This window comes from Mastigoproctus giganteus, chromosome 9 (genome assembly GCF_048544385.1).
Source record: "Mastigoproctus giganteus isolate SK-2022 chromosome 9, ASM4854438v1, whole genome shotgun sequence".
Lineage (NCBI taxonomy): Eukaryota > Metazoa > Arthropoda > Arachnida > Uropygi > Thelyphonidae > Mastigoproctus > Mastigoproctus giganteus.
This window is the reverse complement of record NC_143583.1, coordinates 77739405-77763150: the sequence shown is the minus strand read 5'-3', so window position 1 is coordinate 77763150 and position 23746 is coordinate 77739405. Positions and strand designations below refer to the sequence as shown.

The following is a 23746-nucleotide window of genomic DNA, read 5'->3' as shown; positions in this document are numbered from 1 at the left end:
GAGCCCCTGCCCATTATAGCGGAGATGTTCGTAACTACCTGGATGTCACATTTGGTCAACAGTGGATCGGACGTGGTGGTCCCGTACATTGGCCTGCTCGGTCACCCGACCTATCATGTCTTGATTTTTATTTCTGGGGTCATATGAAATCGCTAGTTTATGACACCCCTGTTGACAATGCTGAGGAGCTGGTTGCAAGAATCGCAGTAGCTGCCGAAGAAATTCGAAATTCGCCTGGAGTATTCCAGAATGTTCGGATGTCCATGCGTCGGAGATGTGAGGCGTGCATTGTAGCCCGTGGAAGAAACTTCGAACACTTACTTTAATCCATGTACCTTTTGCTTCTTTTCATGTATTATTAAAACGATTTCTCACTTACGGTCTCTTTTCTTTATGGTGCTTCTGTGTACAACACCGCTTCAGGAAAGCATTTCCGACCCCACATTGCTATATGATTTCGAGTTGTCAAGATGTACCCTACCCCTCTTAGGAGTTCTGAAACGTTTAACTGAAACACCCTGTATACTTTTCCAGCTTAAGCTTTTGAAGATGTTTTAAAATATTTAGTCCAAAGGTGATTTAGCTCAGGAATTACACTTCACTTGTTTCACTCAGTTCTTCGTTGAAAAGTTTGTAAAGGATTGAGAAAATCATCGCAGAAAAAGTTCACTGCTTGCTAAGACTCCTCAAAAGATCAAAACTAAAAGCAATTTATTTGGTTGGTATTTAATATTGATTTTGAAGGTTTGGTTTTCAAATTTTCGCACTTTTCGAAGGAGCATGACCGGAATCAGAGACTAAATATATTATCTGCATGCAATGGGACTTTTCTAAATTCCATTCAAAGCTCAGCAACGGAGAGCTATATAAAATAAATGATTTTCCAAGTCTTATAAAACAGATACGAATAACAAACTTGGAATTTTCAATAGGTTTGGACTTGCTGTTTTTAGAGCTGGAGAGAGAAACGATCGTTTCTCTCTCCAGCTTTACTCTTTCCGAACAGAGTTTCGCTTTACTGTTACTGAATATCTTTAGCTTCTCATCTGAAACTGGAGCTATAAATGTTAAGGTAAGTTTTCTAAATGATTTATCTTCTATTTCACAAATTCCAAAACTGTGACATCTACGATTTCGTATTGATCCTTTCTGATTACTTCCAGGTACTCGAATAAACCATTCGAGGGGCTTGAGCATTCCTGCAAACTGCACAGTTTTAATTGGTTTTTAAAACCACACGGTATTTCACCTTTCTACACAACGTAAGACATCTATCCCATTCCCAAGCAACGGTGATTCTATTCGAACTACACTAACGATGGCTTAAAATAAACTGAAATACTATCTTAAATAATCTGGAAACAGAATTGGTAAATAAGTGAATAAATAACATTTGAACTATCACCAACGTTATTTCTTTAAGCATAAAATTCGCATATCATTCATTAGGTCTTGAAGTAGCGCAGTGGCTATAATTACAGTCCACCTCACACTGGGTGGGGAACAAGGCTCGGGTTCGAATCCTGTCAGTGACGTGAGGGACTTTAATGGACTTACCTCGTGGCTGACTTAGTCGATCTCAAGCGATTATAGAAAGGTTTAACTCCCTGAAACTCGGTCTCAGGCGAATAGCATGGTTTCCCCTCCGGAACTCCATTTTTCATCCAGCAAACAGAAAATCGACCTCAGAACACACTCAATTTACGGATATTATATACGGAGCAATATGGCTTTAGTTGCCAATGCTCCTAAAGCCCAATAACAAGACATTAAATACTTGACTGTCCTGCGTATTAAGAGAGCAGATGTCAGTAACGAAATTAAAGTTGACAAAGCCTTTATTATTAATATCAAATATATATTCAAACAGATCCAAAGGAAACATATTCAACAACCCGAATCCACTTTCATCCAATACCAATAATCAAAGGTACGCAACATATGAATGCAGTCTCAACAAGATAATCAATTTTTATAACATTAAAAACCAGAATTAAGAAATCTGCGTCAAGTTACATAATTTGGAATAGACCAGAATTTTGGAACAGACCTTAGTATATCAGATACCACGTAGGAAATTTTTCCTTTTTATTTCTTTAAAATTGTGCGACATTCAAATGAAAAAAGAAAAAAAAAAGTGTGATTTCTACGAACTGTGATCGATATCCTATTCCTTCCGAGCGCTCAAGCAAATTGTATTCTATAAATATCCACGTGTCTGTCATGTGACAAGTGAAGGAAATCCCGTTTCGGCTGAGCACTCATACTCTGCGGTGTAGTTATTCTTCGAATTCAAACGTCATTCTGACGCTTCGCACAGAAAGATGAAACTCTGCAAACTCTATTCGCGAAAGGCTTGGGGGTTGAGGAGGGAGAAGAAGAGCACGTATTTGGATAAGTCCCTCCATTGTTTGTTTCAGTTATGTTAAAGTTTGAAGACTTCATTCTGGCAACGTACCAAAAGTTCATGTCGAGAGGCAATTTCTCAGATTTCGGCGAATGTCAAACGGAAAGGATAACCAAACACTAGGAGTATGAGTAGCCACTTAAGATAAAATCCTCGATGGGTGTGTCTTCCTGGTACATAAAAGGTGGCTCTGTTTCGCGAGAAACTACATGTGAACTTGTGTGAATGTTATTCAAAGAAATTTAGCAATTTAGTTTTGATATAATACGATTTTAGAACGATTTCTTTGTTGCCTGGGTGATTATCAGGAAACCCGAGAAAATCTATTAATAACTTGAGATTGTTTTCATTCAGTTTTTCTCAGCTGCTCTTCAAGTTATTAAACATATATAATTATTCTAATGTGATTCTAAAGTACAGCTACTAATATATATGAAACGATTGCCTTACGGATGTACACACCTCATGACCTATAACAGGGGTGGAAAACCTCTTCTTGCAGCATGCCTGATATATGTTGGAAATGCATCGCGTGCCACCTGGAGGCGGGTCCAGAAGCTGCCGAAATCAATATCTTCCACCCATATGCGCGCCTGGCGCCACATGTTTTGCTAACTAAGTAAAGAAATTTTACGCTAAGCACTTCTAATGGAAAAAAAAATTAAAACAATTTTAAATAAAATAAAAGAACCCTTAATTTTAGGAGTCTCAAAATTAATAAAACAAATTGACGTTAAATAAAGAATTAGGTTTATAAAATAGGTTTTCGTACTCATCTAATTCTGCTTTACATTTGGCCAGACTCACTGCCTCAACCATTTTGGGAGGCAACTTATTCCAATGTTCAATAACCCGCTACCCATAGGTTAACTTCACGAGATCCAATCTTCTGTTATTCCCTGAGATTTGTGTCCCCTGGTCTCAGCCACCAGGTAGAATCAACCTTCTTCGTTCATTTAACTAAATCCGTTCAGTGAATTATACACCTAAATCAGATCCCCCTTTCAGACGTCTACTTTTAAAACTTTGCAGTCCATACCTTTTATGCATAAACCATAACAGTCCTTGATGGTTATAAAAAATCAAATTAATCATCTGTAAAGTAGCAAGAGTTTCAACTTGTATCATATAATTTCTAAGGTGAGTCGTTCACTCTAACTTTACATTATGACTTCTCTGTGACTCAAGCATGATTGTGAGTTACAGTAAGGATATTTCTATTCTTACTGTGACTCATAGTCACATGAGTCATGAAAACGTACATGAAATCGTGACTTATTTCAATTTTTCCGCATCCCTCTCTAAAGACTACGATCAAAAGAACCACACCCATGGCTGGAAATTCCTACAAGCGACTTGTCAACTGAAATGTTTGTGGAGGTCACGTATCCGCCCTCTAGGTTTCGTCATATTTTCATTAATTTAAGAGCCCGCCATTACCGCTCTTTTAGCATAACAAGGTTCTTCCATGAGTAGTGGAACTTTAGCTCGATTACCTGGAATCACTCGGAGTGTGGTTTACCAAAGGTGAGGGGGAAATGGTGGGAGGGATGAAATCTTCCTGGTATTTCGGGATAGCCATAATTAAATGGGAGCACAAGGTCGTGCTACCTATCGCTTCATGAGGGAATTCGCACCATCCACCAAGGTGTTGTCGGAAGGACAACTTCGTAATGCAAGCCTCGTTTCCTTCCCCCTTTTCTCTCTCCACATGTTTTACACAGTGGGAGGTGACGGACGCTGTCGAGGGTTAGGGTCTCGCATCGTGACTGATGATGCACACGAACAGGGTTTAATAATAATGAAGTCATCAATCATCTTACCCTTGTAATGATTCGTTTTACTCGCGAAAAACATCCTTTTTTGGTTTGTTTGGTGCGCTACTAATAGATTTAAATTGCCCGGCAGCAGTCCAAATACACATCCAGGCATCAGTTTTGCTGCTTTGTACAATGGCACTGACAGATTATGGAATTTGTGTACTTTTTGCTTTATGGACATTGAATGTCTTGTACTGTATTCTGAAGGATGTGACCTAGGAGAGAAATGTTATTTTCGCATGTACTGGAACTAAATATTACATAAATAATGAGTTGAAAAAACAAGATAATACGAGTACTTTTCTGTTGAAGTATTTTACAGCCAGTTTTCATTTATTTAAACTAGCATTTCAAATGAATCAAAAGCATTTAAAAAGCAATAATAATATACATTTCACTGCCAAAAATATCGAGACACCACTTAATCCTTTCTTTCCTCTTCAGTACTCTTGTCCGAAATATGTGGAGTGAATCAGCATTATATGACTCCAACCAAGTCTATGATGTCCTACAAAGATTTAACAAAATGCTAAACGCAAAATGCAAAAGGCCACAAAGATATTGATTCCTCGAGTAGTTCTACAAAGATATCAGATTATTATCCATCATTTTGAATGAAGGAATGTTCAACACTTTGGATTCGAGCGAGAGATGATAATTAGTTATGAAAAAGTTAAAACATCGAAGGTCAATGACCGAATTTTAAATTTTATATTCGTCATAAAGCATTCAAAAAGAAATCTCTCGTTATTAAAATATGTAATGATGTCTAAATATTTTTCCTCGGAGCTTTTTATTAATTTGTAGCTTTATTTTTGGGTATATTTTCGAGTCTTAGCGAGATTATTCTCAATTTTTGATTACCGCATTCCCAATAAAATATTCTCAACGATACCAGGGAAAAATTAAATTAGACTTTCAAACTGAAAGCTAAAACCTTGCTAATTAATCTATCTTTTATGTTTATCAAATGATATAAAAGAGTCTCTGGCAATGTCGAGTTCTAACAGACATTTGTAAAGGGTTGGAAAAAACTGGCCTTAATGCAAATATTACGAAACCAGACCGAAGGAACAAACTGTTTACGTTGTCGTGTTTTATTTACAATTTTCAATGCGCTCTATGTAAATATTTTAAGGCCATTTTAATTTAGAATTTATTCAAATCTAGAGTTTTTTTTAATACGATGTTGAAGTTATATTTATATTTCTTCGTGCGCCTTCTGAATGTACTTCTCTGTCAGTTAATTACATATTTCGTTTTGTTAGCAAGGGCTTGTCAGCGTAATGCGTGTATTTTTAATATAAATCTCTGAGAAGACAAGAAAGGAGGCTTTGGGTCTGTGAGCATTGAAATTCATAAGGTTGTATCTGGTTTAGATGAAATACTCATGGTACAATCACATTGTGCTGTGTTTTTTTTTTTTGTATTAGGGAGGAAAAGTGAAATTTTAACGTTACTTTTGCAAATTATAATATTAAATCTATGAATATACAATTTCTGGACTCTTTATAGTATAATAATATTTACTCACTCACTGTATTTGTAGTTAGAAAAGTTAGATAATGGAGAGATTTAAGTTAGTTCATTACACCAATGCTTTTTAAAAATATCATTTTTAAAGAACGTTGGAAAATACATTTACAATCGGAAGGGGAATCAGTACTTTCGTCCCCATCATTACGTGGGGAAGATTGCCCCATTGCTCCACCTCTGTAGCGTTTGTCACAGTTGGTAGAATCGCTGTCCTCCCCACACCGGGTGGAAAAGACTCGAATTCGAACTCCAGTTTCTCCATAATAAACCAATCTAATTTTAGTAGCGAAATGCTTAAGAATAGAAATACTGTATGATTCTTAAAACAATGGCCAACATTTTTAATCTGTTGTAGTCCACTATTTATTGAGAAAATTCTGCTTTAATGATTCAACAAAGTTTTGCTAACCAAAAATGGAAAAAATTACTTTTTAATTAATTCTGTTTTTATAATTTTGAATCTGGACACAAATTTCATGACAATAATTGATTTTCATGACACCATTAGAAAATGAGAATCGTTTTACTGGATGTAGTCCAGACATCGGAGTAGAAGGGTTACTCTTAATCATGGACCATTTGTTATTAAACCTGTTATTACAGGCCTTTTCAACCATCGTTTCTATCTTTGCCCTTATAAGGGAGGTTGTGTGTTTTATTATCTTTGTTTTTCTTTGCATAAAGTGGTTTTCTGAGCTTCAGTATTAAGAGACGACACCATCGTGGATGTGTCATTTCACCTGGCAACTTTTGTTATTTATGGACTGTTTACACTAAAATCACAACGTCAATCTATAACAAAAACGGTTAAACGTGCTTATTATCTCTACTTCGAAAGACATTTGGGAGATAAAGACAGTTGGCAAGTGTGGAAATAGCATCCATAATGAAGACTGCTATTTATGCCTTACGAAGAGTTCAGGTTTTACAAGAAACAGCAAGAATAAAATAGAATGTACAGACGTTGCTTATTCAATCAGTTCTGAAGGAGGCCTTTTTACTTTTATATCAGAAGGAAAGAACTTCCCATTCCCGAAAACGAAGAGGCCTAATGGAAAATCCAAGTTAGATACCACAGTGTTGCAAAGAACCATATCTAATCTAACAAATTCAAAGTGAGCTTAATTATGAAGTACGTGATTTTAATCTATAAAGGCAACAGACAGAACTCTCAGAATCAAGAATGCAAGAAAGAAATTGGCAAGATCACAAATACTGTGAATTCAAATATTTAAAAACATATTTTTTAAATAATTATCGATATTTATGACGTGGGATACACAAAAGTTTCTTGTTATGTAGTGTTGTGAGTGTGGCCGGATATAACTTCTACTGTATGTGCATGTGATTTGATATAAATCCATTATGTATGCCTAAATATAAATAGCCAGATGGTAAAACTGGGATCTGTAGCCCATTATGTTTGAGCGAAGAAAACTCTGGAGAGTGTGTCCCAATTATTCATTGCAATCAAATATAAGGAGCGCAACTAACAATTACGTGATGATTTTAAAGTAATTTTGGTTTTACTTGGATTGAAGGGTGGATTCAACACGTATTACTGTTTATGATGCAAATGAGAGCAGTTGAGCAACAGAACAGAACTGCTTTGTCAATGCCAGAATGACAAAATTTTGTTCCTGAAAAGTAATATCGTATATGCGCTATTAATAGAGCCTCAGTTGATACTTCTTCAGTCGCCTACAAAGCTGAGCTTAATGAAAATTACTGTGAAAGTTTTGGACGAAGAAAGTGATGGTTTTAACTATGTAAAGGAAATTTTCCAAAATTAAGTGATGAAAAACTAAAAAAAAAAACCTCTTTGAAGCGCTAATTAGAAAACCATTGCATGATGACAGTTTAGAACAAAAACTGAACTCCAGATAGATGCGGTTTACTTTTTATGGCAGTATTTTAAGTATTTAGTTTACGGCGTTTTGGTAATAAAAAAGTCAACTGTAAACAACTGATGGAAGAATTGTTGCATAACTATAAAAATTTAGGTTGCTGGATGTTTCTTAAAACACGCTTTTGGAATTCGTTCCGGGATTTTTCTCCGATAATTTAAAATGAACAAGGCGAAAAATTCCACGGAATATAATACGACAACACCATCAAGGAAGGTGCGACCAGAACAAGGAAAAAGGTTCCATGGAATATAATAGAACAAAGCCATCAAGGAAGGTGCGACCAGACATTGAGGGCAACTATTGTTGAATTTTTGCAAAGCAAAGATAAGAGAAAAATATGTTTTATTGAATTTTTAGTCACTTTTGTATAATATTTTTAGTTTTAATGTTTCTACGTAATATAAGAATATGAATAAACGTTTTATTATCTTTTAAATCAGTTTATTATTTCAAAATTTGAATTAAATACAAATAAAAGGTAATAAAAATTGCGTTGGTTGTCATTTTCGTGTTTAGAGTAGTAGTTTTAGTCATCTTAGCAAAAATAAATAAAAGTAAAAAATTGTTAAACTTGTATTATTACTTTTATGTAGAAAAATAAACGTTTATTTAATAAACTTTGTACAGAGAAGCGTAAATAATAAATTTGACCCATTACTGGTCTTATGCAGTCATTGGACAAACTTTAACAATCCTGACAAAAGATGTTTTTTTCTTTTTTGTCAATAACCTCATAAAACTTTTACTTTTATCATCTCGTACAGACAATTTACGTTGTGTCAAAATAATTTTTGAACTAAAACTCCAAAGAAAAATGATCCGTTTTAAATCCGGGCAGAAAGATAACAGAAAGCAGCAAGAAAGAAAGAAAGAGGCATAAAAAAAAAGGTTCGTTTAACATTAATTTGCCATTTAGAACGTTGTTCCCAAAACTTTCGTTTTGTTTACGGAGAAAAGCCCGCGTTCTGAATAATTAAGGAGTTTAAACTCCAGGCAGTCTGCCTTAGTTTAAGAAACCGAAGTAGCGTTGAGTTGCATGTCGTGGGAAAGCAGCAAGTGGTTGATGCAGAACGGTCGACGTTTCTCCGAGGTTAATTTGTTTATTGTGGCCCTAACTATTACTTAAGTCCACTTCGGAGATTTATGGCCTTTCATTATGGAGAAACGAGGGGAAGTTTGAAGTGACGCTACCTGTCTATTAGGTATCAATGAACTGTAATTATGCATTGGAGACAGTGCGAAATCCGACGTTTAGCAATCCATATGTGAGACCAAGGTGGAGATAATAACAGAGGTGGAGGAAGCAAAATTAATCAGACGTGATAGGAAATCCCATCTTTTCTCTTCTCTCCCCCACCTTCCTCTCTTTCCCTCTCGTTCTCTCCTCACACAAGTCAGGGAAGAATTTCTTAAAAATAGCCCATTAGCATTCCCAGCACATACGTGGGTTAAGGATTTTGAATATTATGAGCGAACCCAGGCTTGTTTGAACTAATTTAACGAGTGTACAGGAAGTTTTGTAATTCTGAACTGCATTTGCTCATCTGTAACGAACGAATGATTTATATTAAGCGAAGTAATGAAGATGGTGTCTGGACAAATGCACTTGTTCCACTCCAAGATTTTAAATTACCACTCAAACAATCTCTTCTTGAAAACTTCAGCTTCGTGCTTTATTGAAGATAATTTTTGTTTTGTTTTTTTATTTTTGCGCTGAAAAATTTGTTCCTATTAAACACACCGTTATTAACAAATGGAAATAAGCTTTGGTTGCTAGACATAGTGTCTCCATTTTATTAAGGCGTCCTGTCTCAACAGTAACTTATTCATTATAAATATATTTTACTGGCTATCTCATGCGTTATGTCATCTTTAGCTAAGAGAACTTACAAGTGAGGAAGTTGCATAACAGCTAAATAGCGTGGTGATAAAATATTCCCTGCAGATGAAGATCTCAGAGCGAATAAGCAACTAATCCAACTCGTTGTTGAGAAAGAGTTGAAGTCATAAAGTTATACAGAACTGTTTCTCTTTCTGTGCTGGAAACTTAATACATGAAAATTATCCAACGGTCCATAAAAGTCCATTTCTAACTGCAAAGAAGGCATCTGTGCTTTGCTGATCTGTCTGTTATTTTTCATTACTTCCTATCATTCTATTTTATCTATTAACATATTTTATGTTATTTTACTAATCTATTATTGCTATAATCCATAGTTTTAATTGTTTACATTTTTCACGCTTGTGAAAGGAAGAAAAAACTTTGAGTCCCCCTTATTAGGGGGACGTTTGTTAGCAAATGCCTGAGTATAGGTTTATGGTTAGGTTACACTGCATTTATTCTGAGTTATTTCTTAGGTTTAGAAGAATTAGACCTTAGGCTACGCGATATTAACTTTGCATCAAAATAGGAAGATAATAAATACAGAGAGTCTTCTCTCACTGAATCCCACTAGGATGCGTCCCCTTTCAGCTTCCCGTATTTATTTCAGTCCTTGGGATTTTTGTGGCATATCAGCTGAATATTTATCCATAATGAAGCATTTAAACCGAGATCCTAAAATATATTTGCGACAAAAGAACGTTATCGTGTTGGCGAGCTTTGAAATAGTTGTAAGAGATCCTATTGATGGAGTTTTGTGATCTCAGGCTAGTATAATTTATAAATTTCAATTTTATTTCGAAATTTGCAAAGGTGCGCAATTCTTCAGTATTGTGCACTCGGTAAAAATGCAAAAACCCGAGTTTATATTGTATTCCTATTTAATCTCAAGTGCATCTTGATTGAAAGAGAAAATTACTATCGCATGTATGCAAGAAAACTAAAGCTGGAATCAATCCATTTTGTTGAGGTGTATTTACCTTCCGACTTCGGCTACTGTCGTTTCCATCAACTAAAATTCTCCGCATATTTCTCGTTGCTGTGGTAACACTATACAAGCCTCGATAAAATTTTCTCCGACACGCAAATCTCATTGTAGTTATCCTTGAACAAAGTACTCGCTAAATTCAACTCACTCATTGAATTTCAAATCTTATTTTTATGCGGAATCTCTTTTTGTCGGTCTATGGCTGATTAGGTGCCGGGCAAGTTAAAATAAGCATTCTCAAGCGAAAAGGATTCCTTGTTATAAATTATAGTCTTCTTGAGTTGTCATCGCATGCACACAGAAGATGCGACCGTTTTGAATAGTTCTAGTCATGGAAAATCCGGCAGCCCTGCACCTTAGCTAGTAACACCTGTCATCTTATTATTGTATTCTTAGCTCATTTTGGTCCCGTGTTGCACTGTTTGGACCATATAAATTTGCTTTTTTTATGAGATTGGCCTGACGTTATAAGTGAGATCACTTAAGGATTGGTTGTGTGCTGAAAATGAGAAACCATTTCTCTGATTTTCATAAATAACAACCACCAAGAGATGGAGGATGGTGTGTCGAAGTTTTCATAAGTTATGCACTTTGGGAGAGTAGTTAATGATCTGCGTCAAGCAGTATTCGTTGAGAACGACTTAAATTATCTTCAAGGATGGTCAGAAAAGGGCAGCTATGTATTTTAATGCAGCAAAATGCAAGATACACTTGGGAAATAGCTACTCTAAAATAACTTATATGCTTAGTGGTATAGAATTAAAAATGGTAGTATAAAGGAATACGGGAGTTACGATAGGTGGGACATGAAGTTTTCTGAGAAATAGAGGCAGGCGGAGAGGAAGGCCCATGGTGTCCCATCGATGATTTTTCGAATATTTGGTTGTAGCGAGAAATTTGTTATGATTGCATTTGGAATGTTGTGTCTAATATGAAGATGCACTTAAAAGGACATTGAGTTTCTTGATCACTGAGTGCCCAAATAAAGCCAACCGTATTAGTTCGATCTTCAAAAGGGTGCGCGTATAAGGGAAGACTTCGAATATGTGGGCTACAGATCTTGGTATCTAGAAACCTTAGAGGGAACCTGGTCAAGATCTGTAAAGCTCTGAGAAGGGACAGTAAAATAAATGAAGGTGAAATTTCTGCTGTTAATAAATTAAAGTTGCGGAGAAATAAATTTAAACTGGATTATAGGAGGTTTTCGTTTAGACAAGACTTGTTGATTATTGGAATGAGTGTTTCCGTGGGTGTTGTGGCTGACAACTTTGATAAACTCAATGGTCAGCTGGACCTATAAGAGGAGTGGAATACATTGTTAGTTTATTTTATTTATTTCTTTTTATATATTTCACTTTTAGTTTTATTATTTTATTGTTTATTTTGTGTTTATTATATTTTTAAAGCGCAGCAAAAGCCTTAACTTTCTCATACTATGCGACTAATATTAATGCTGAAATACATTACTGCTTAATGGATAAAACTTTGGGAACCTAACTGTATTGGCTTTTTCTGATAAAGTTTGAAAATCTCTGGGAGATCATTTTAATGCTGCAATGTTTTAAAAATTAACTATACAAACATTGTCATTATTAAAGGATTTGCTAGATATTGGAAGAAAGCAAACAAAAAAATTTAATATTAATCTATTTTGTCACTTTTCCTTTCTTCTCTACTTCTCTACCACGGTAAAATCTTTAAAAGGAATGTTTAAATGACCAATTTTAACTTAAAAAAAAGAGTTACAAGCAATGGAAAAATGCAAACAGTAACGTAAAATCAATAATATGGCATTGTACCACCACGTAAGTCCAATACAGCCTGTATATGTCATGGCTTAGAGTCTGAAAGTCAGCAGGAAGGATACGACATATTCGCTCACAAGAAATGTGATCAATTCCTGTCTGTCCGATGCGGCTGGAAAAAGCTGTCTGAGACGTCGTTCCAGAAGTTCCCACAGGTTTTTTATCTGGTTTAGATCTGGTGACTGCGATAGCCATGGTATGTGAAAAAGTTCAGTCTCATTCTCCTCAAACCAGTGGGTGACCATTGTAATCTTTGGATTCTGAAAGACAGCTCTCTTCATGAACGAAAATGGACGAGTGCACTTGTGGCGCCACCTAAGGAAATTTACAATTTTGATTGCTTGTTTCCCACTGTTAAAGGCTTTGGCGGTTCTGTAATGGTGTGGTTGCTTTCTCGTGGCATGGTTTGAGTGTACCCATTCTGCTAGAAGGCAAGGTTGATGCTAATCGCTGTTTAACAGTCATGAGCTACACTCAAACCATGCCACGAGAAAGCAACCACACCATTACAGAACCGCCAAAGCCTTTAACAGTGGGAAACAAGCAATCAAAATTGTAAATTTCCTTAGGTGGCGCCACAAGTGCACTCGTCCATTTGCCGCAAACAAATGTAGGAGGATTCATCGGACCATGTCACATTCCTCCACTGCTCAAAAGTCCACTGCTTGTGCTCTTTGCACCACTGGACACGACAATGTGCGTTGTCAGGTGTGATGAGTGGCTTGTAAAGTGCAACTCGTCCCTAATATCCAGCTCTATGCAATTCTCGACGTAAGGTTTTGACCAAACTGGCATCTCGCTTCCTGTGTTGAATTCTGTGCAAACTTATCAGCTGTTGCTTGCCGGTTTCGCTTTGCACATCGCAATGATACCGTAACATCACGATTCGGGGGGGGGGGTGCTGTTTTGCCCTCTGTTGCCTTTTGCAGCTGATGTCTTCTCTTTAGATTCCCATGCAGACACGACCTTGGAAATTGTTCCTCGTACAACATGAGCTGCTTCAGCTATGTTAGTGACTAAAGCTTCTGGCAAACGCGTTACAACAATCATACTCTTTCGAAATCGCTAATTTCTTTCCTTGACGACATGGTACCAACAGCTACATGCAGTTAGGCCGGGTTTTCCTTCACAGACATGACGATATGCATGCTAGGATGTCATCTGCATGTTTTTTGCCTTCGTTAGTGGCACGTAGACGCCGCTGTTTACCATAAACCTAACGCTTTCCGCAAAACTTGTGTTTTCGTTTTTAGTCCATTACCTGTAGATAACAGGAATTATAAAAAAGAATAATATAAACAAACTCATAGTGCCAAATAATCTGTACCAATTTAACTTATCAACTTACACCGAAGAGACTGTTGCCCAATTTCCTAGATGCAGGCACCAACCTATCGGCTTCTCTATTTTGTTTTGTAGAACCACTGGCCAAACTGACCATGAAGGGTATATTGCAGGTGTGTATGTTATCTCTGAACCTTCCCCGCACAGCGTTAAACTGTGTTGTTGCTCCCCAGCCAAAGACTAGATGCATGTTGTGTTTTTTTTTTTTTTTTTTTTTTTACAAATGAATATTCTTATGATTAGAACGTATGTGCACAATTCAGACAATTTACTAAAAACGGGTTTTGAGCCATTCCGTAATTGTCGGAACCAAATGATACCAAGTAAGAGAAAGAGCTAGGAGTAAAAGAACCAATATAACTCACCACTTACACTGCCCTACCATTAATATCCGGACACCCCTCCATGGATGAGGAAATAGGTCCTATGCATGCAACATGTCACGGAATCTGCTATAAATATGCACACTGGGCTTTCAACATACATCTGCAAAAATGGGCATTCAAGATGACAGAATTAACAGACTTCCAACTTGGAATGATAGTAGGATGCCATATAAGCAAGCGTTCTGTACGAGACATCGCAGTCACTCTGGGAATCCCTAGATCAACGGTTATTGACGTCATATGCAAATGGAAGAAGAATGGGATGAATCTACCAAAAAACGGCCTGGTACACCCCTAAAACTATAACAGAACTGGACAAGAGAATTCTGCGAAGAACTGTGTGCGCAAATCGTAATTTTTCATTGTCTCAAGTCACTCAAACCCTCTATGAGAGTATTGGGACTAATGTTAGCACTAGTACAATACGAAGGACACTCCATAATATGGGTTACAATATTCATGCAGCTGTTCACAAGCCATTGATCACCTCAACAAATGCTAGACTCCCATTAACATGGTGTTAGGAGCGCGAATCCTAGACTATAGAGCAGTGGAAATCAGTGCTATGGACAGACTAGTCGATATTCGCACTCCACCAGTCTTATATCCGTTTCTGGGTGTGGCTAATGGCAGGAGAAAAGTTTCTTTCTGATTTTAACCTCTCAACAATGAAGTTTGGTAGTTTGGTGGAGGCAGTGTCATGGTATGGGCTCCTTTCATGGTTTGGCTTGGGCCCATTAGTCGTTATCGACAAAACCATGAATCTGTGCAATACCAGGACAGCCCTGACAATTATGCACTTCCAACATTATGTCAGGTCTTCGGGGAAGGCACATACCTCTATCAGCAAGACAACGCGCCGTGCTATACTGCTTGGGTCGTAACAGAGTGGTTTAAGGACATGGGTATGGAAAAGTTGGATTAGCCATCCCACAGTATTGATCTGAACCCTATCGAGGAGATGTATTTGATCGTACCCGACGATCCAGTATTTAATTAATATGTCATTTGTGTGTCATTTAATATGTAAAATATTAAATGACACAATAAAAGCTCTTTTTTTTGTCTAAAGGCAGGCGTTTGGATAATGGTAGGGCAGTGTATATTATAGTGTGCTATTCCTTAGTGAAGATAAGAGATAAGAGAAAATAATATTAATAGATATTAAAAATGAAGCCCAAACTAGAGACGTTTAAGTCTCGCATTCCTATCTCTTTGTTCTCATTCACGCGGCAGTGCAGGTTGGGTTTCAGAACGTGAGTTGAATATGATGTGATTTTATCGTATTAAAGCATTCTGGAAATGGGAATTTTTCATGAATGTCACACATCATGCTAATAGCCGTGAGTGGCAATCTTGAATTATGTGTAACCACAAATACTCTTCCATTAGAGCTGCACTCTAATTATAAATGATTCAACTGAACAAACAAAATATCGGAATGAGTAGAAGAAATTAGAGAGAGAGAGAGAGAGAGAGAATTGGATTAGCGTAGTGTTCCGGCCACGCATGAACTGTTTTAAAGTGATGACAAAGGTGTCTACACTTGCATTAAAACTAGAAACGTGATGCTATTTGGAACATTAAAACCGATACGTCGTTTGAATTTCTCCATTGCTTCAGACACATGACAAGTTATTAATACAATTTTTCTTTAAAATAATGTGAATATTTAGAATTTTCATTTTAGCATTTAATACTCTTTAGTTTATGTCTAATTTTCTTTAGTATTTTAACAAATCAGCCATAATCGCACATCATACCTTAAGGTAATTGCCTATGTATAATTTTCCATTCTTGTTAATTCTCCATTAACTGCATCACTGCAACATGCAATGATATACTGAAATATTTATCGTACCTTCTACTTTATTGCAGGTAAGAACGCTATTTGTAAGCGGATTACCCATGGATGCAAAGCCACGAGAACTTTATCTTCTCTTCCGTGGTTATAAGGTAAGTTTAGTGAACTGAAGAACAAACTTTTATTTAAAAATGTACGGTAATTAGTTTTTTAAACAATATAAATAAATATGTTTAAGAGTTAAACAATAATAAAAATTAATATTTATTACACTGTATATCAAATTTCAAGCTTATGAAAATTTCTTCCAGAAATATGGCATGTCTCATGAGCTCTGATGAGCTGAATCCATATTCAGACCTATAGATTTAGATTCAGACCTATAGATTTAGAGAGGAATGCAAGTTGGGTTGTGCATGCTAATTTGTTTATGAAATCTTGAAAAGGAATACCCCGCTTGACATTCTGGAAGTGTATTTTTATAGCATATTATAACGGATACACCAGTAGTGCTGTAATAAATTTTTATTCCAGAGTTTATAGCTGTTTGTTGTTGCCCAAAATTTTTCACGAACTTTCTTAACGTGATTTCCAAGCTTCCTACTCTTCATATTTGATGCACAATCAGTACATTATATGAGGAACACTTTTCGACTGCATTTTTAAATCTTTAATTGAGTCGGTATAAAACGCCTCTATTAGATTTAAGATCCTGACTTCAGAACTTTCAATCAGCAGCCAAATTAATATGAACACATAGACCAAAATCTAAGTGCGTGTAAAGTAAAATATGAAATGATATCTTGTGAAGGGAGAATGCTAGGAAGACATTTTCCCGCCCATTCGAAATAAGGGTTAAAAAATAAACTAAGTCCGCCATATCTGTATTAATTTTTCATCGTTTTTAGCTTAGTAGAGGCCTGTAAAGGTTGCTTCACTGCAGAGCAAGCCTGCTCTGCTGAGAAGCATCAAGAAGTGTTGTGCGACTACTACTGCAATTTATAAAATAAAATGTTAAGACAACTATTAGATGGATAATTGTTTTGTTGCTTTGATTTCAGGGCTTTGAAGGCTCCCTCCTGAAAGTAACAAATAAAAACGGAAAGACGTCTTCGGTAAGCAGGATTTGATATATTTTTTTATTTTTTCAATAATTATTATTCCACTTTCTGTTTTCATATTTCACTGATTCCAATTACCTTTAGAGAAATGAAATAATTCTTAAAGTTTTATTCTTATTTTGTTTCCGCATTCATGTTAACAATAATATTTATCAACGTTACCGTTTTATTTCATATCTTTAAATAGTTATTATTTATTTTATTATTTTCTTGTGTATGATTTTTATTATATTACTTGTGGTAATTTATTAAACTGTTTCTTACACTTTTAAGATTAATTCTGTTTTAATTTATTTATATAGCAACGTCTTTATTTCATTATAGTTTAAATTTTTATTTTATTATAGCATTGTGTTTATATTATTTCATTATAACTTTATTTTTCATTTTGTTAATTGTACTATTTTTATTGATAGCATGATTCAACTGAGATGATTAAATAGCTAAAAGAATGTCCAATAGAGGGCTAGGTTCACAAAAAAAGCATAATTTAACTCATTAATATGATCTAAAGCGGAAACTAAATACAGTTCACTGCAAATAAATTTGGATGACAACAGATTCCTCCAAATTATCTCTTTATATGGAACTATGGTATTCGATCGAATTATTTAGGGTCTAATATCGTTTTAATATATTCATTGACCTATTTGGTGTTCACCATGAGCTCAAGTGCTCCGGTGTTACTCCGAACTGAGAAAATGTAAACGAGATCGAAGTACATAACCATTTTCCCGATAATTAATGAAAAGGTCAAGTACTTGGCAAATGGTTCGCTCCCAGCACGACACTTGAGTTTCTAAAGCAAGTCTACGCCAATCGGACCACCATTACCAATCGCTTGTCGCACACAGGGTCATTAGAGTTCCCTTGTAAACACGATATAGGACTTACGCTATTGCTTCCAGTCTTCAGTTTTAATTTCTCTGCCTCTGTAGTGTCAGTTACCAGGGATTCATGTGCTACCTGAATGATCTAACGAAATTCCAAAGGCGCGTATTAAATGGTGCAACTAGATAAAAAGATCATTTATCGCGTCCTTTTCTAATTTAATGATTCTGTTACGATGATTTCTTTATAGGAAGTGGAATGGAATGCAAATTGTGAATATTAATTTATAATATGAAAAATGTTTTTACTTTTAAAAGTTAAAACGCAATAACTTTGGGAAAACCAGTATTCGGATGCTTATAGATTACCATCCTAACTGTGCTAGAAAATTAAGTTTTAATATTTTCAGACAGCGGGTACGGAATACCTTTGGGCTTTATGCCTTGGCTATTAATCGAATAAACACACCCCTAATAATAAAAACAAAAGAATTTCTAACCTAAAAGTACAAAAAAAGTTTAGTTGGCAACAAACAAATAACTTGAATGATCCAAAAAAGTAACCTTCCTGCTTGGCATCATTCCAAGTGTTACATACAGTTTTATTCATTCATTTTTTATATCATGAGTTTTGTCAATGTTGAAAGTTGGGCATCTTTTTTGTTTTGGCATTTCCTCTTATTCGTAATGCAACTGAAACCCATTCTATATTCAATACAGGATGGTCTTATGCATGCATACTCAAGATAACTGACATGTTCTTTGATTATTGGCGAACTTCTCAAAAAGATATTATTAACTGTTTAACAAACGCATTATTTAACTAGATTAAGAAACCCAGCAGATATCATTATTAAATATAATTAAGAAATTCTACGAAAGGTAATTCGTTGAGATGCCATAAATGCCAGATATCCTCTTCACTGTTTTAGCACCAAATTTTCATTTAAACCGATACACTTTATTAACTGAACACACAAATCGGCTAGTTAACAGATAATTAACAATAGTTCAATAAGCCTAGTCGATGTACCCATTTAATGAGTTGCGTAAAAGAATTTAAAAATTGAAAAATTAATATTCTTCCTTTGGTTTCAAGTAGTGCGATAAAGCTGAACAAAGGCACCTTTAATTGTTACATAATCGGCTTTAAGAATTTGCAAGGTTTAGTTGCTCTAATTGATTATAATGATGTGGTAAGTAGTTAATCTTCAAGGCTGCGGTATTGACATATTAATTAGAAGTAGATGCCCAGAGAGACGAGGCTAGGGAAGCTTAAATAGTGATAGAACCTCTGAAGAAATTTAAACTTGCAGTGATCAGTTGGAGAACAAAAATTAGGTTACTGTGTACATGAAGGTAAGGGTCGGATAATTTATTTTTTTTGTTCTTCCGAATATCTTTGGAAACACTCCCCTAATTTGTGTACGTAATTAACATCACAAAAATTCATATTTCCGAAAGAAGAAGATTTTAATAGGCTTCAGGGTCCGTGTACTTTTGTGCTCTGGCATGTAATTAAAGAGGAAAATGCGATAAGTCATCCGCAGATGTTTGGAGAATAATGAAGCGATTTTTTTTGTCTCTTCTCCATGGCAACATTAAACATCACAAATTTCACAAGCAACAGCTACATTCATTAAACGAATGTGCTCTATCATGGATCAGTAGATGGCTCTTATTAGATTAGGAAACTGTGTTCTTGAAAATACATGAAGATTTTTCTTTTCTTTCTTAGCCAGTTGGATTTGTAACCTTTACCACAAGGGCTGGAGCAGAGGCAGCAAAACAAGACTTACAGGTAGGCAACTTAGTTCGAAGTTTAATGACTTTTCTAAGAAAATTTCTATGAATATAATATTTAGCTCTATAAGCATTCATTATGTAATCATGGTTTTCGATTCATCTCTTTTACAAGTTGATTTGAAAAACATATGTTTCTGTTAATTCATAGTTACTGAATTAATCAGTGAGAATATCTTGAAGTAATACGTTGAATAAGTAATTCACTAATTAAGTTTAAACAGGTGAGAAAAAATATCTGAGCTACAGTTCTTTCTGTGTGGAATAACACCATAAATATCAGACTATAATAATTAATAAGGAGAATTGGCTTGTAGTTTCATTAATCACCGCTTTTATAGAAAACTATTCTCCTAATCCTACTACTTTATCCTCACCACTCTTTCAATCTACCAATTACAGCATACCTTTCCTCAAAGCGCTGCTGTTGATGAAATACTATCTTAAAAACTGCCAAATCTGAATAAAAATGAAGTTAGTGATGGAAAATATATAATTATAAATAACTATAACATCATATTCTTAACTGGCTTTACCCATTTCTATTACGCAGTGAATTTCTATCCCCTCTCCCAACTATTGCATGCTTCTTAATGATAGTTTTAAGAAAAGATGGTTTTCGTGAAGATAGATTTTTTGGTAGTGGTAGTGATGGTGAGGCGTCATCATGCATAACGGGCTCTTCGATAATCTCGAAGAATTATATATTAAAATTAAGTTTAAATTTGGTTTTTGTTTTTTTTTCTCTTGTTATATTTATACCCCTCGAACTCGAACATTTCAACGGAACTGGAAAACAAGTTAGATCTGCTTCTAGGTTCTTTCAATTTCAATTTCACTAAAATAGGTCAGCCTTTACAAAATTATGATTATGAAACCATGAACAGCTATGCTCTCATTCAACAAGTTAATTCCCGTACCAGAGCAAAGTATATCCTTGATATTGTGCTTTCAAACAATTATTAGGTATAGGGGTTACTAATAGATTTATGGTCATGATGAAGTAGTCTTGGGTAGGACACATAGCTCGAAGACATGATGACAGATGGACTAAGAAAATAACAGAATGGTACCCAAGAGGAGCTAAAAGAAAACCTGGAAGATAACAACGGAGATGGACAGATGAAATTCACGAGTTCGTGGGTAGTAAATGGATGGCCATTGCACAAAAGAGAAGGAACTGGAAAGTTGCTGGAGAGGCCTTCATCCTGCAGTGGAAATGTGGAATTGCACCCTTCTAAATTAAGCTGTACTTTAAACGTATTGGGCTTTCCTACACAATAACACCTGTATATATGAAATAATGCGCAATTCATTAGACAGATAAAAAGACTTTTCGTTCAAAATGTTTCAACAAAATAATAAGGAAACAAACTTACCATCTTTCGTTTAATCATGTTCTCTAACGAACCATTCAATTTAAAGAGAGAGAAGCACGACACTAAATAATATGATAATGCTCTTAAAAATGCTCTTTAAAAAGAGATCAAACTCTTTAGAACTCTCCAAATTACATTAATTCATGATGAACAAAGCCAAATTTAAAATAAACTCTGAGAAATTCCATGGCGCGTATCTGCATACTCCAGAAAAAGTATTTAATTATAATTAAATATTTAATATTTAATTAAATATTAAATAAATTGAATGCAAATGTCAAATTCCATTAACAAGAGTCCAACAAGTGCCATATTTATACCTTGGAAACTTATAGAAAGTTAAAATTCATTAAGCTTTTCGTCCTCTCGTTCTCTCAGAAAATAACCATTTCCTTGTTTTATTCACTCATATACTTCCAACATTGGCGTACACTTGTTTCATTTGGAACATAAATTCAACCCATTTAATAGAGAGATTATAAAAGATAAAAACGAGAATTATAAAATAGACAAGAGAAGCCAGGACAGAATCTATGACCATAAAAGCAACCGATATCATATATACCTTCATAAATACCACATTAACATTAAATCGTAAAATTTAAGAAATACAGAAGGATTAAGATTGAATAGTTTACCATCAACAAATATTAACACTTTGGAGGATTTGACGTTCCTGATTCTTACAATACTTCAAAGAGATTTTGTTCTTACAAGAATTGAAAATGTTTGGTCTGCATTGCTCTAAACAATATAAATTCCTGGTGTATTAATATATCGTTGACGAACCAGGACTTGTTCCATTTCTATCCGCTTTTATATTGATCGGCAAAGGTCCTTCTATAAAGAGGAAATGGGATAAATGATTCTAGGAGATCCGTCTCTTTATTGAAAATGCATCATCAATCTTTTCTGCCGAACTTTGATAACTTCTGAACGATAGAAAATAACACGTGCTCTAAAACCGTTAATTCTTACTTATGAGCAGAATTAACGATTTTGGTGAACCATTAAAACAGCCATTTTTTTATTGTTAATTCTGATGAAGTAAAGAAGATGCTTAAACTGTGTATAAATGAGAAGTTTTTGTTTGCTTCATTAACTTTAATACATCAGTCTGTACAATTACTATACAAAGAAAACTAGAGCAGCTGAAGAAAATCTCATTACTCCTTCAGGCCAAGAAGAAAACACTGAGTTAATATCCGGCATAAATCTCCCAAATAAAGTAAAATCAAACAAAGTCCAAGTGGAATTTGGAGATTGGACTTTTCTGATGACACCGGTAATTTTTCGCTGCGGACTTAAGCACTAAAGAAAGTTAAATCAAACCAGACTCAAGCATCAGATATCACTTAACCGATATTTAATCATAATATCAGAAAATATCGTATAAAACACATTTGATACTTAAAATTGAGGTTGCGTTTAACAGTCACTTTATACTAGGCCTAACATGGCGGCTGTGAAAGAAAATCAGCAAATCAAACAAATGCATTATAGCTTTAAAAGACAATTTTACAGAGAGAAGGCAGTTTGTTATACTTTGACATTTCTGTTCCCATCAAGAGGGATGGGGAGATTAACAGACGAAAACTATTTTTTGTAGTAAAAGGGATGGCAGGTAAAAAACGTATCATGTGAGGGACATGATGGATGTACTTCCGCCCATCTCCTATAGGCGTGTCTGGGAATAACCTCGTCTGCTCTCAATCATAAGTCCTTAGATTCATCAGCGATGAAGGTAGGCCTGGTCACGCAACCTTTCCCCTTACATTAGCTACATTGCTATAGATTACTTGAACCCTGAATGGTAGGTAAGTGGTCTACACTGTCTTAGTTATCGATATGTCTTCTCTTCTGGACTGCCTGAACGCAATCTCCCGAATAGGTTGCGCTAATACTAGACGTACGATACGATAGCACATCGCTGCAGTTACACGTGTTATTTGAAGAACCCAGAAACTAATCCCACGTAGTTGCCGACAAAAAATGGTCGCCTGCTGAGTTCGGACCATTGGATTCACGTGTTAAGCCAAGCAATTTCTTTTCTGAGAAATAAAATGGCCTAGTAAAAAACAAATTCAGTTCAAGTCTTATAAAAGCGAATTATTCTGCTCTATTTAAACCACAGTTCTCTTCTTTATAAACTACTGCTTTATTCTATTCATGCAATTTTTAATTTTAAGAAACACTCATTGATATAACCAAGATTTGTGTAAACTCTAAAACTGAAAATACTTATTATAATTAGCAGATTTAATTGTGTTATATGAAAATCTATCCCCATTTGAAATTGAAATAGTGATATCAGGTTATTAGGTTCCACCAGAGCAAGAATAATGATTCGCTAGATCAAAGGGTGAGAGGATGAATATTAATGATATCTTAGAATCCATAACCTGTCTGGAGAATCCTGAGGCCATGAAACTTCGGTGTACTATGTCCGTAAATTGTATGTATTCATGGTCCTATTTACCTTACTCAGCCACAATGTGAAAAAAAAAGAAGAAAACATTAAGAATTCCTTCCTTCTTAAAGGGGTTCCAACAAAGGTCTTTTCTACACTTTTTAGAATGATGATGATGACTATCGTTGATGATGCTAGCTATTTTTGTTTTTGGGCACATCTGAGACTTAGGGCACATTGCGCCGTATATATTATATCTGTAAATTGAGTGTATTCTTTGGTCGATTTTCTTGAATTTGCTGGACCATTTCTCGGAAACCA

At 35.3% G+C, this 23746-nt stretch overlaps 1 protein-coding gene across 3 annotated transcripts in view; it reads left to right on the top strand.

The window, feature by feature from the left end:
- The window catches only part of LOC150080474 (protein couch potato-like), a 365119-nt gene that overhangs the window by 273265 nt on the left and 68108 nt on the right, over positions 1-23746 (top strand). For all 3 annotated transcript variants that reach the window (XM_090381012.1, XM_090381013.1, XM_090381011.1), the window contains exons 2-4: positions 15957-16034; positions 16944-16997; positions 19572-19634. In XM_090381012.1, coding sequence (XP_090237138.1) covers positions 15957-16034; positions 16944-16997; positions 19572-19634 — 195 coding nt within the window. The remainder of the gene's footprint in view (positions 1-15956; positions 16035-16943; positions 16998-19571; positions 19635-23746) is intronic.